The 13,261-nt window shown below is 57.8% G+C and overlaps 1 protein-coding gene across 11 annotated transcripts in view; it reads right to left on the reverse strand.

The window, feature by feature from the left end:
• The window catches only part of CELF5 (CUGBP Elav-like family member 5), a 44,132-nt gene that overhangs the window by 11,759 nt on the left and 19,112 nt on the right, over nucleotides 1-13,261 (reverse strand). For 6 of the 11 annotated variants that reach the window (XM_045544512.1, XM_045544501.1, XM_045544468.1 and 3 more), the window contains exons 3-6: nucleotides 5,382-5,430; nucleotides 3,568-3,696; nucleotides 2,031-2,110; nucleotides 72-218 (exon numbers count right to left, since the gene is read on the reverse strand). In XM_045544512.1, coding sequence (XP_045400468.1) covers nucleotides 72-218; nucleotides 2,031-2,110; nucleotides 3,568-3,696; nucleotides 5,382-5,430 — 405 coding nt within the window. Of the gene's footprint in view, nucleotides 1-71; nucleotides 219-2,030; nucleotides 2,111-3,567; nucleotides 3,697-4,060; nucleotides 4,076-5,243; nucleotides 5,253-5,375; nucleotides 5,431-13,261 lie in introns of all 11 variants that reach the window. The other 5 variants (XM_045544521.1, XM_045544475.1, XM_045544537.1 and 2 more) reach the window with 2 other exon arrangements.

Raw genomic sequence — 13,261 nt, forward strand, 5'->3', positions numbered from 1 at the left:
AAGCTCTCAGCAGGAAGTAGATGGGGAGGGAGAGACTGGGCCACCCCAGAAGGCACCCGCGGGGCACTCACAGCCTGGGCGTAGGCACTGTAGGGGCTGAAGGGCAGCGTGAGGGACGGCGTCAGGATGCCCAGCTGGCCCACCATCTGCTGCATGCGCCGGAGCGTCCGCTCCTTGTCCGTGTCAGCAAACTTGACCACCAGGCTGGAGGAGGCTCCCTACAGAGGCAGCCGCGGGTGGGGAGGGAAAGAGGTGGGAGGTAGCCCGGACTCTGGGGTCTCTGGAATCATGTCAGCTCAGGCCCCCTGGTCTGCCAGCCATGTCCACGGGCTCCCAGCCACAGGAGCTAGGGGCCACAGCAAGAACCGCGCGGGGATTGGAATCGCAGCCCGGCAGCTTCTGTACAGGTGCAGTGTCACAGGCGTAGCACTTAAGGCCAGGGGGCTGTGTCTGGGGCAGACAGAGGGGCAGGCCCCAGCCATGAGCCACACCCTCACAAGACAGGTGGAGAATCCAGCTGCTGGAGGGAACAGTGGGGGCATGGATGGAGGACCCTCTAACTGTCACGCCATACCTGGGAACAGGTGAGGCTCCAGGCATCAGGGAGGAACAACTATACTGTGCCTGTTTGTGCCCCGCACAGGTGGACGAACCTGCAACTCACCCACCCCGTGGGGAGCAGAGGCAGCCACCAGCCGGGAATGGACGCCCTGCTTTACTGGCGCAGAGACAGAAACCCACGTGACTATCATCCCCACACCTAACGACAGCTGGAAGACGACAGCTGGAAGACAACTGCGGGACAGGCACCGCATGGCTGAGCTGAAATACAGACATCAGCACCAACAGGCAGCCATGGGTGGCCGTCGGCAACAGGCTGTGCTGTTGGTGTCATAGACACCTGGGGTCACCTGCACGCCCACAAGGCCAGCTCACACCCTGATTTGGGGGCTAGAGAAGGGAGACATCTGCCCGTTCCACCAGCTCCTCTCTAGTGAGTGGCCCCCAGCAGAATGCACCCTGCAGCCTCCCTGTCTTCACTGACATGCCCCCTTTGATGGAGAACTCACTCCCCACGATCCCTGCCAGCCCCATCCCTGGACATTTCTGAGCAAGAGAAAGCCTGACCTTGTGTGGTGCTAAATCCTTCCCCTCCAGGCTTTGAGGACAGCTAAGAGAGGTGGTTCTCCCAGGCCCTGGCTTCTTGTGACATATTTAGACATTTGTGTGCAGTGATGATGGCCCCCAGGGCCTCCTTCCTCAGGGGCAGGGCCATGCCCTGTGTCTCCTTGGTCCTCCCAGCCTCTCACTGCTGCAAATGCCTGGGACCTGTCTGGTACTGTCGCCACCCAGCCAGGGGGTCAAGTAGACCCATCCACTCTCACCTCATAGCCTCATTTCAGACCGACGCTCCTCCCGTCCACCTGGCCCTAGCTTAGGCCTCGACTTCCCCTGCCTGGACCTCCCAGTGTCCCTCGTGTATATACACATACACACTCAAGCTCAACACCTCTACCCATACAGACCTGCATACACTCACAAACGTGTATGCACGTATTCACCCATGCATGCTGACACACTCACACGTGCACGCATGCATATTCACACACATGCACACGTGCCCTTGCACATGGCTACATATGCACACACATACACACACCCCTGCCCAGGCATACTCACACACACACACACACCACATGCACATGTATAAAAATGCACGTGCACTCACCTGCACACACACACTTGCACTGGTACATATACACAGGCACACACCCCTCCCATAACACTCACCTACTGGCACACGCACAGCACACACACTTACACACTGGTAGTACCTCCCCACGCTCACACACTGCTCACACACATCCACACACACTCGCACGCGGATGCCCACGTCAGGGGCTGCGCCTCCTTCTCCGCCTGTCCCCTCTGTGAGAAAGAGTGGGGGCTATTGGGCGTGGGCGATGGCAAGGACAGGACCTGTTTCCTTCCTGGCCCCTCCACCGTGACCGAGGGCAGCGCCTACTCACCGGCATGGTCTGGCTGCCGTGCAGCGCATGGATGGCCGCCTGCGCCTCCGTGTGGGATGAGAACTTCACGAAGGCACAGCCTGCTCCAAGAGAAGAGGTGGGGAGTGAAGGGGTCACAGAACTAGGTGGGCAGGGACCACAGGGGAGGGGACAGGGAGCCCTGGATGCTCAGTCAGTGTCAGACACCTGCAGCCCAAGAGTCGGTCAGACAACAGAAAGACAGCCGGCCGTTTGTTCAGACAGACACCCAGTTGACACCCAAACAGACCGAGGGTCAGACAGGCGGACAGTCACACAGACAGACAGCCATGGAGTTAGACAAATGCTGGTAATTCACATGGCCAGCCCACCAGTCATTCATTCAGCCAGAAAGCCAGCCAGCCAGTCCATTCATTCATTCAACCAGAAAGCCACCCAGCCAGCCGGCCAGATAGCCATTCACAGCCAATCAGAGAGTGTGTTAAGCACACAGCCAGATGCACGGTGTGATGCCATGTCCTCAGGGAGGAAGTCCTCCCCATCAGAACAAGTGAGGGGGACAGAAACCACCACCTGCCGCAACACCACAAGGTCAGATAGTCATAGTGAGATATGCAGAGTTTATACAGCAGATCATGGGACATGCCGTCCTGTGGGCAGTCCGGTACAGGCACAGCCAGACCCAGACAGACAGACCCACATGACCACAGTCAGACAGGTGGACATCATAACCCGCCAGGCCAGGGCAGCCCCAGCCAGACAACCACACAGCCAGCGTCAGGCGGACTGACAACCAGAGACCACCAAAGACAGGCAGATTCAGACAGTCACACGTGGACAGGCAGAGGCCGCCAGTCGTAGCTCCAGACAGAGAGAGTGCTACAGAAGAGCCTGGCACATAGAGACCGCCGGACACATTGAGTTTCACGAGGGTAAGACAGGGCAGAGACAGGTGAACAGGGAGTCAGTCCCACATGATGAATGCAAGTAGCGACTCAGGTAGACAGACACCAGGCACACAGAGACCCAGACACTGTCATCCAGACACTCGGGCCAGAGATAGTCAGAGACTGATAGACTCAGGCAGCCCCAGATGGAAGCAGTTCTATGGACAGTCAGGTGGACGAATCAAAGACCAAGGCACACAGGTAGGCACAACGGAGATAGAGGACACAGGTAGGAGCAGGTGGGACCAGTCTCCGCCCTGCCCCCAGCTAGCCCCGCCTCCTTGGAACTGCCCTCGCCCCATAGCCCCACCCCATGGGCCTGGCCCCGCCCCACAGGTCCAGCCCCACCCACAGCCACCGCCCCTTTGCCGAGCCCCGCACCCTGCATCCCCAACAGCAGGCTCGGCCCCTGGATCAGCCCTGCCCTTCTCCATGGGCCCTGGCCCCAGAGCCAACCCCTCCCCGCCCCACAGGCCCAACCCCTCCCCACAGGCTCCACCCCCAGAGCCAACCCCTCCCCTTTCCAAGACTCCACCCCAGAGTAGCCCCGCCCACAGCCCCTCCCCTCCCCAAGTCCCCGCCCCCCCGCAGTCCCCGCCCCGGACCATCACCTTTGCTGCTGCCATCGGGTCCCCGGAGCACGGTGCACTCGTCGATGACTCCGAAGGGCTGGAACAGCCGCAGCACGTCCTCCTCCGACTGCTGCTTGTTCAGCATCCCCACGAACAGCTTACGGTCCCCTGTGGGCGGGGACACCCACCTCAGCCGAGCCCCACGGAGGTGGAGGCAGCTGGACCCGGGAGGACCCAGCCACGCCCTGGCCCTGTCCCGGCCTCTACACCCTCCCACGTGCCTTGCACGGGTCGTCGTCTCCCGCCTGCCCTCCCTTGAGTCCTGCTCCTCTGTTCCCACCTCCGGGCACAGGCGACCTCCGGTGCACCCTGAGAGCCCACACATAGCCCCAGGGGTAGGAACTGCCTGGCTGGGCTGGGTCCCTGTCTGTCTGGGTCCCTGGGTCTGTCTGGCTCTGCCAGGCAGGGGTGTGCACCGATGGTCCCTGCCGGGGCACAGGGGCGGCCAGGCAGTCAACATCTGTCCAATGGCGTGAGGGCACCTGTCCTCATAGGACCAGGTGCCTGGGCAGCCTGGAGCCCCCACCTGGTGGGGCTGGGGGGACTTGCCCAGGTCTGAGGCCAGGGCTGGGCCAGCCTTTCCCGTGTGAGGCACCACAGCTCTGCCCCCTCGGGTGACTGCACTGCTCTCTGGTAATGGGGGACGTGGCGGCTTCATCTCCCAGGAATGGGGAGCCGGGTTACCATGGAAACCACTCTCCGGCAGCTGTCACTCATGGGGGTGAGAGAGAGAGATGGATGGGAGAGAGGGACAGGGAGGGACGAAAAGTGAGAGAATAAGAGAGAGACAGAGAGACAGAGAGACAGGAGAGAAAAAAGAGAGAGAAACAGATACCCAGGGAAATGGAGAGAGAGAGACAGAAATAAAGAGACAAAGATGGAGACACACAGACCACACCTCTCTCCTGCCTATCCCACACAGCCAGGGTGGACAGTGTGAAAGTGTCTCCCAGCCCAGAGGGGCTTTACTGAGCTCCTACACATACGCAGGGGTCCTAACAGCCCTGCCCACACCTTACCTCAGCCAAGACTGGCTGCTCCCCTCCAGCGGAGAGAGGGAGGAGGTGTCCAAGATATCCAAGAATAACCAGCCTTGGATCCCACTGGGAACACCTGAGCATCACCCCCCCGATGGGTACACCCCCACACTGAGGTCCAGCCCCACGCAGACACCTGCCACCCCAGCCCACACATCCGCCCACATGCCCAGCCTCCAACAGTCAAGCACACATGCGCGAACATACACATCCAGGTGCAGGCCGGGCACACAGACGTGCACACAGGCCGGAAGATGCCCCCACAGCACACTGCACATGTGTGCTCGTGTGCACCAGCCACAGAAACATGAATGCCTGTGTGCATATACTCCCACATATCTGCATGCGGGAATGCCAAGCTGTGCACACTCACATGCACAAACATGCACACAGGAATGCACAAACACATTTGCACACAGAGAGACCCCTGAGAGCAGCCCCCATCCTCTCTGCCTCTGAAGACCCCCCCCCATGGCACTCTGAAAGGAGTGGGGTGTTTCGAACACTGGGGAAGGCAGCTGGGCTTGTGGACACAGCCCCACTTGCTGTCCTGCTCCTACCCCCACCAGGGACCCCTGCCTCTCCTGCCGCCATGAGGTCTGTGAGCAGGCATGTGACTGCTGCATGCTTTGGGCCGGCTGCAGATCACAGGCCTGGGCCACCGTCCTTTTAAGGGGAGAGGCAGAAGGGATCTCCCTCCTTCCCCCATTCCTCCGCCAACCCCCAGCCTGGCAGCCACGGAGAGATGACAACTACCTCCGCGGCTTTCGCTGTCCGCAGGCTTCACCTGGATTGGCCGCGCCATCTGCGGAGAAAGGGGGGAGGGGAAGTCAAGGCCAGCAGTAGGGGTGTCCCGCCTCAGCACCCACCACCCCACTAACCACCCCAGTCAAACCAAATGGCATCACAATCCCACCTACAGGGTGGGAACTGTCTGGCAAACTCTTAGTTAGCCTTCAAAACCCCCAAAATAATATCCCTTCCTCCAGGAAGAACCTCCTTGCCTCCCCAAATGTGATAAATTGTTTGCAAAGGTGGTCCCATCCCTATATGTGATGTGACATTGCAGTTCCTACCATGGAGAACTGGAGTCTACTTCCCCATCCCTGGCATCTGCACTTGACTATGTGACTTGCTGTGACCAAGAGAATATGGTGGAAGTTAAGTTGTGGGAGTTCTAAGCCTAGGCCTCAAGAGACCTTGCGGCTTCCATTCTTGACCTCTTGGAACCCTGAGATTGTCAGGTGGACAAACTGCTGGAAAGGAGAGGACCTTACGGAGAGAGAGGTCTCACTGACAGACAGCACCTGGGAGTGAGGCCGTCCTGGCCCAGCTGGGCTCAGTCAAGTCTCAACTGACTGCAGCTGCACATATGGCCCCAGGAGAGGACAGAAGAAGAGCAGCCCAGCTGAACCCAGGCAGAGCTCAATGACCCACAGAACCATGAACAAGTAAAATGATTGGGGTGGTTTGTTACTCAGCAATAGCTGACTTATACACCAAGGTAGCTGTTTTTAGCCAGTTCCTAAGAGTTTTGGGTATGATTTGGGGACTGTCATACCTGAGTGGACCAGCCTGCCGTCTGGATTCATTTTCTGTCCCCAACCCCAGGCACTGAAAATGATATTCAATGGAAGAAATCCTCACTACCACCACCCTCACAACATATCCAGTCCTGAATATGGACTAAGTTGGATATTTGAGAACCAGCTTAAGGGATGTGAGAATTGGGGAGGCATTTGCTTCCTCACTGTCCTAGGACAGAATCCTCCTACCAAACTGATATTGCTGGTGAACTCCTACTCATTCTTCAAAACCCAACTTAAAAGCCCCCACGAAAGCACTCTTCCCACCCCTCAAGGCTCCTTTCTCCCTCTGTCTCAGGGCTGGAAGGGTCTATGTCTTGCTCTATCTCCCTCCAGACTGGGGACTGCAACATCACCCCACATGGGGCAGAGGAACCTGCTGAACAGTATGAGCTAGAAGGGAGGAAATGGCCAACTTCCACCGATATAGAAAGGCACCTGGAATTGCAACCAGTGCTGGTCTCAGACCCTTTCCCAGCCCAGACAATCTTGAAATGGGTCCCCAGGCCCACCTAGCCCTCTGGGCTGTGAAGTTCCCTTTCTACAGCTCTGACTTTCGAGGCCTGGCACAGAGACAGCGCTTGATATATGTCAGGTTTTCTCATCCCAGCACAGCCGCCCAAGAGGCTTCAGAGAGAGATGCGGTTTTCACCCCATTTTACAGATGTCAAAATCAAGGCGGGGAGAGAAGTTATTTGTGTAAGGTCACCGCAGGTGGACCCTTCTGGGACTCTAGATTAGGTGATCTCCCCCCTCATCCCCCCCAGGAGGGCCCCCTCCCCATCTCTGAACCCCAAAATCCCCTCCCCTCTGAATTCCTTCCCCTGTGACCTGACCCCTCCCTCATTCTGCACTCCCTTCCTTAGTGCTGATTTCCCTTCCCCTTCCCGAACCCCTCCCCCTTCGGAGGCCCTTCTCCCTCCCCGGACCCCCTCCCGGTTTCTGACTGTGCGTCCCAGGCAGGAGAGAGGCCGCTGCCTGCCCGATCCAGTCAGTGTTCCCAATTCTCCCAGCCCAACCTTCCTGCCACCCGGCGACACCCTCAGAGGGACCCTGACCACCTGGGAAAAGGCGAACCCACGCCTCCCTTCCCCCACCCAGTCAGCCGGATCGCCCCCTCCCCACAACACACACACACAGCCGGGCCCTTCCACCTGGGTACCACACCCTGCGAGCTGGAGGAGGCACGAGGGGAGACGGTTTCAACCAGATGGGACCAGCTTGTGGGCTGGGGACAGACTGGAGGTGTTGGGGGAGAGAGGGGGACCACCTGAGCTCCAGCGTCCTATTCCCCCCACCCCTCCCACCCCGCCTCCGCTGGCCCTCACCTCCTCCCCCCTCCCAGCACCTTGGGCAGATGAGGATGGGGTTGCCATGGCAACGCTGATTCACCACACGGAAGCTGGCAATTGTTGTTGCCATGGAAACCGCCTCTTAGGGGCGAGCCCAGCTCCTGCCTTGCACAAAAGAGATATTTAAATATAATCTTCTGGAGATGGCTGTACCGAGGGAGGGAGGCAGGGAGGGAGGGGCGGCTGCGGGGAGGGAATCTGCCCCCTATCTCCGAACCCTCCAACCCCCACCCCATCCTGGCGCCTCGGGGTGCCGGCTCCCCACCTCCCCCGCCCGCCGCGGAGCGGAGCCGCCTCCTGCTGCGAGGTCCCCTCCCCCGCCGGGGTCAGCTGGGCGGCGGGGAGGAGGGGGCGTCCGGGTCCGGTCCGGCGCAGAGAGGCCGGGCGCGCAGCCCCCTCCTCTCCGGGCCCCCGCTGCCGCGCCGAGCTCGGCCGGCCGTGCCCACCCCGCGGCCCGGCGCCCGCCTTACCCGCCGGCCTGGAGACGCGCGCCAGGCTGGCATCCACGTGCCGCCGCCCGGCCGCCCGGGCGCACAGCGCGCACACGCCGCACGCGCGCTCCTCGCGCCCCGCGCCCGCCGGGCCCTGCCCGCGCTGCCCGCCAGCCGGGAGGAGGCGTGCCAGGCGGGGATCTGGGTCTCCCCGCACCCCACCCCTCCTGTCGCCCCTGCCCGCCCAGCTGGCTCTGCCCACCTCCTTCCGCTCCCTCTCTCCATCTGTCCCACCGAGGTCTCTGCCGAGTGCCTTCCTCCCTCCTCCACCTTCTCTGGCTCCCCACTGCTGCCTCTCCTCCCTGCCCCCTCCTTCCCTCTTTTCAATAATCAACAGCACTCCCAATGCGCCCCGTGCTACCCCAGGGAGAACCCCTCACCCCGCTGGTCTGGAAAGGGAGACAGAACCAGAGGCAGACCCTCTCATAGGACTGGGGTGCAAAGAGCAATCAGGGCTGGAGCAGCGGACAGCAAAAAGCCAAAGGCTGTCCTGGGGCTGCACCAACCAAAGATGGAAAATCTGCAGTGGGTTTTGCAGTAGGTGTAGGAGTTTAGGGAGGGTGGAAACAATTTCTCATGGTGAAGCAATACCTACATCTGCTGACCCATTTAATGTCCAAACAACTTTATGAGATGGAGAAACATTCACTCCTATTTTACAGATGAGCAAACCAAGGCCGGAAAAAACGGATAGGAGAAGTCCCCTGAGGACCCAGCCATCCCTCCAGCTGAGGGGTCCTGTGGGCTGGGGGGAGTCTTGGGACTTTGGGGTGTGGGTGGGCATGCACTAGGTGGCTGAGATGTCCCTCCTCTGCCCCCAGCTTGCTGGGTGATTCCAGCCAAGCCACACACCATTGGAAAAGCGGAGTCCTTAATGTCTGACCTGTATGTGTTAGAAATGAGAAACTGAGGCTCCAAGGGGGAGGCCAGGATTCTCGTGGATTTGCAAAGTTGTGCCTTTGGACAATTCAGGGTCCAAAGGAGGCCCTGAATGGGTTGTTTCTAGGAGGCGTGGAAGGGTAGGAAACAGGTGGAACTCCCTCTGGGCTGCCCCGGCCACCATTCCATCTTCCTCCCTTCCTTCCTATGTCCTGCCCAGCCTCTGTCAAATACCCCGACCAAGCCCCTCCCCTGCTCTAAATGCACCTATAGCTCCCTACTGCCCTTGGGGTAGAGTGCCAGCTCCCCATCCTAGCATTTGAGGCCCCTGTGCTGCTCAGCCCCTGTCATTCCTCCCCCTGCCTCCTGCCATACCACCTCAAACATTGCCTGTGAACTCGCCAGGCTAGAATGCACCCCCTGCACCCCATCCTCACCCCTCAAATGCCACCTCCTCCCTGAAGCCTTCCCATCACCAACCATCTGCTTTGGTTGCTCTGTCCACAGGCATCACCTCCATCTCGAGCCCTCCCTCCCCTGACACACACGCTGCCACTTATCTGGGTGAGTGACCTCCCGGGATCAGGGGGCCGGGGACGCAGGGCTCTGCAACCCCCCTGTCCCCACTAAGAGAGCCCAGCACAAGGCCCGCAAGTGACAACTGATGTGACATGAGACAAGACCTGCGGTTTCCAGACCAGTGAGACCCGGACCCTTTCCCCACTGGCCAGGAGCATGTTGGGCACAGTGCCTGGCGCCAGAAGTAACCCTTGGGTGGTGGCGGGCCGTGTCTTATACCCAATATTGCCACAGGCCCAGAAAGATAGCTCAGCTCGCCCGGGGCCATTCATTCATTTGTTTAGCACAGATGTGCCGAGCTTGGGTCCTGCATTCAGCACCTGGCACACGTCACCTCACAGAAGCCTCAAGACTCCTCTACGGTCCCATTTTATGGATAAGGAAACTGAGGTCTGGGGAGGTCAAATCATCAGACATTTGGCATTGTGAAGCCCCCTGCCCATTCCCAGGGCTAAGTCCTGAAGCGCGGAGGTGAGTGTGTGGGGCAGCTCCTGCCAGTGGGGCACAAAAGGGAGTTTCATGAGGACACCCAGCTCATGGCATCTGCCACGTCTGAGTGGCAGGGGGACTCACAACTGTACAAATTCATCCCTTTCCAGGGTGATGGGATGAGCAGTGGGACAGCTGAGGGGGTCGGTGGGTCCCTAAGACTCACTTAAGAAAGAGACAAGAGCGGGAGCTGGACGCGCTGCCCCCCACTGCCCAGGGTGGGATGCCCCCACCTCCAGGCTCCAGGGCTGGGAGGAGGTGGCATCCCCGGGCGTGACAGCCGGGCAGTCAGCCTGGATCCCAGGGTCCCGCAGTCCCTTCCAGGTTCTATTCTGGGACTCCGTTATTCAATTTAGGATGCTGTTCCAGAATGCTGAGATTTGATTAAACTACATCCCCCACGGACACTGCTGTCACACCACGCAGGGAACCAGAAAAGGGGCATTCTGTTGACTGGGGGGGGAGGCGGGGGGAAGCTCAGCTGTGCCGGGAGGAGGGAGGGGACCGCAGAGGTGGCAAATGACCTGGGTCACTCCACTTCTGGTATATAGAGATAGACAGACATCTCCCTCCAACACACACACACACACACACACACACACATACACACACACAGTTGGGTTTTTGTTATTTGCAGAGGGAGGCAGGGTGAAGGAGAGACGGTGGCTCCTGCCTTGGTGTCTTGCACGCCCGGGCTGTGCCCCGACACGCGGGCTGTGCGTGTGCAGGCGTGTGCGGGCACGTGAGCCGGCTGGGTGGGCTTTTCCCGCACGGGGCACACCTCGTGCTCCAGCTCCCAGCGCGGAGAAGCCTTCAAGGGAGGCTCAGGCGAGCGTGCTCAGATGCCCCAGTGTCCCTATCCACCCCTCACGAGCCTCCCGCTCTGGTTCCAAAAGCTGACTCCACGTCTGCAGGTGTTCCCGAGGGAGGACAGGTGGCTCACCTCCAAAGTCAATCCCTCCGCTAAGATCTGTGATCTGAAACGCCGGGCATAGGCTCGAGAGAAATGTGACACGTATCTGCCAAAAAAAAAAAACCCTCGAGGGTTTCTATTAGTCGCACCAAATTTCTCCGTCAGACAGGGGCATGCATAAATAAATGACGTCTTCACGCCGTGGAATACTACACAGGAATGAAAACGCGAAAGTCAGACCCACGCCACCACATGGGTGGGTCTCCTCCTCAGGCTCCACAGGGCAAGGAGGCGCACAGAAAAGGTGACCTAGACTGTTACCCCATTCACATTAGGTCCACAAGAACACAGGCAAAAGCCACCTGATATTTTAGGGATATATTTAAAAGCGAGGGTTTGTTACCACAAAAGTCAGGAGAGTGGCTCCTTCCACAGAAAGAAAGGGGCTTCGACTTAGGAGCAGGGATGGGGTGGTTTGCAGGGCACCGGCTGCATCGTGGTAACAGAGGTGCTTGTTTTGTGATTATTTGTGCTATGTATGCTCTTCTGTACGTGTATAGCATTTTTAAATTTTTCTTTTAAGAGACAGCGTCTCGCTCTGTTGCCCAGGCTGGAGTGCAATGGTATGATCACGGCTCACTGCAGCCTCCAACTCCTGGGCTCAAGCGATCCTCCTGCCTCAGCCTCCCAAGCATCTGGGACTACTAAGTGTGCCATCACACCCTACTAATTTCTTTTTTATTTTTTTGTAGAGACAGGGTCTTGCTATGTTGCCCAGGCTGGTCTTGGACTCCTGTCCTCAAGCAATCCTCGTGCCTTGGCCTCCCAAAGTGCTGGGATCACAGGCATGAGCCACCGAGCCCAGCCTTAAATTTTTAAGAACTATTTTTGCAAAAGCCAGGCTCCACTCTCAAAGAATGCAGCCCAGGCCTGGGGGTAGGGGATGTGGAGCACTCTTGGGCTCAGATGGGGCCGGCTGATCTCATCTCAGGGGCAGCTGTGAGCTGCCTCCTTCTTATTTGTCCAACATGTGCCCCTGCCTCCGGGAGACTGGAGTTCAACTTGCAAGAAACTGACCCAGAAAAGCTAGAGGTAAAAGGGCTATGGAGTCGGGTGGATCTGAGCTGTGGCCATCTCCTTGCTGGGTGACCTTGGACAAGCCCCTTCCCCTCTCTGAGCCACAGTCCAAGGGAACTAGCAGCAGCCCCAGGCTCCCAGGGTGACTAGGCAGTGAGGAGTGCAGGAGACAGGGGACATGCACACCCCAGGCCTCTGCGGAAGGCTGGGGAAACTGAGCCCAGAGAGAGTGGGACATTGCTGGAGACCCCACCCCCACCCATGAGCTGGCATCGAAGAGAGACCTTGAACCCTGAAATCTGGAGATATTATGACACTACATGTACATGCCCACTTTCTCTGAGAGGTCCCTGTACCTCTCATTTTTGTGGCACTGCAGGGTCTTGCACATAATGATATATAATACATGATATATCATAGATATAGATACATAGATAAATAAATGGATGTTGATTGGATTAATCTTGCCTTTCTCTTATTCTGGATTCTAGACCCTAGATCTATCCTGTCCAATATGGTAGCCGGCCCCCAGTTTAGAACATTCTAAATCTCTGCTGTCTAACACAGCAGCTGACCCCTGATCTAGAATATTCTAGATCTGTGCTGTCCAATATGGTAGCTGGCCTCCAGTCTAGAACATTCTAGATCTCTGCTAACACAGCAGCTGACCCCTGGTCTAGAATATTCTAGATCTGTGCTGTCCAATGTGGTAGCTGCCCCTCCCATCTAGAACATTCTAGATCTGTGGTGTTGTTACACAGTGGCTGGCCCTCTGGTCTAGAACATTCTAGATCTGTGTTGTCCAAAACTGAAACTATTAGCCACTTATGGTGGTTTAAGTTTAAATTTATTAAAATTAAGTAACATTAAATATTCAGTTCCTGAGTCACACTTGTCCCAAATCAAAGGTTCAACAGCCACATGGCAAGAGTGGTCCCCATAGCACATAGCACAGAGAACATTTCTATCATCACAGAACATTGTATTGACAGCGCTGGCCTAGAACAGGGCTCAGCAAACTACCGCCCATGATCCCGTTTTGGCCCACTTCCTGTGTTTGTTAATAAAGTTTTATTGGCACACAACCATGCCCATTCATTTACATGAGTCTATGGCTGCTTTTATATTTTCAGTAGCTGCCACAGAGGTCATATGGCCCACAAAGCCAAAAAATATTTGACCCTCTGACCATTTATGGAAAAAGTTTACTGACCCTAGGTCTAGAACATTTTGGAACAATACTGTCCAATACAGAAGCCATCAGCCACAG

The sequence above is a fragment of the Lemur catta genome, chromosome 1 (genome assembly GCF_020740605.2).
Source record: "Lemur catta isolate mLemCat1 chromosome 1, mLemCat1.pri, whole genome shotgun sequence".
Classification (NCBI taxonomy): domain Eukaryota; kingdom Metazoa; phylum Chordata; class Mammalia; order Primates; family Lemuridae; genus Lemur; species Lemur catta.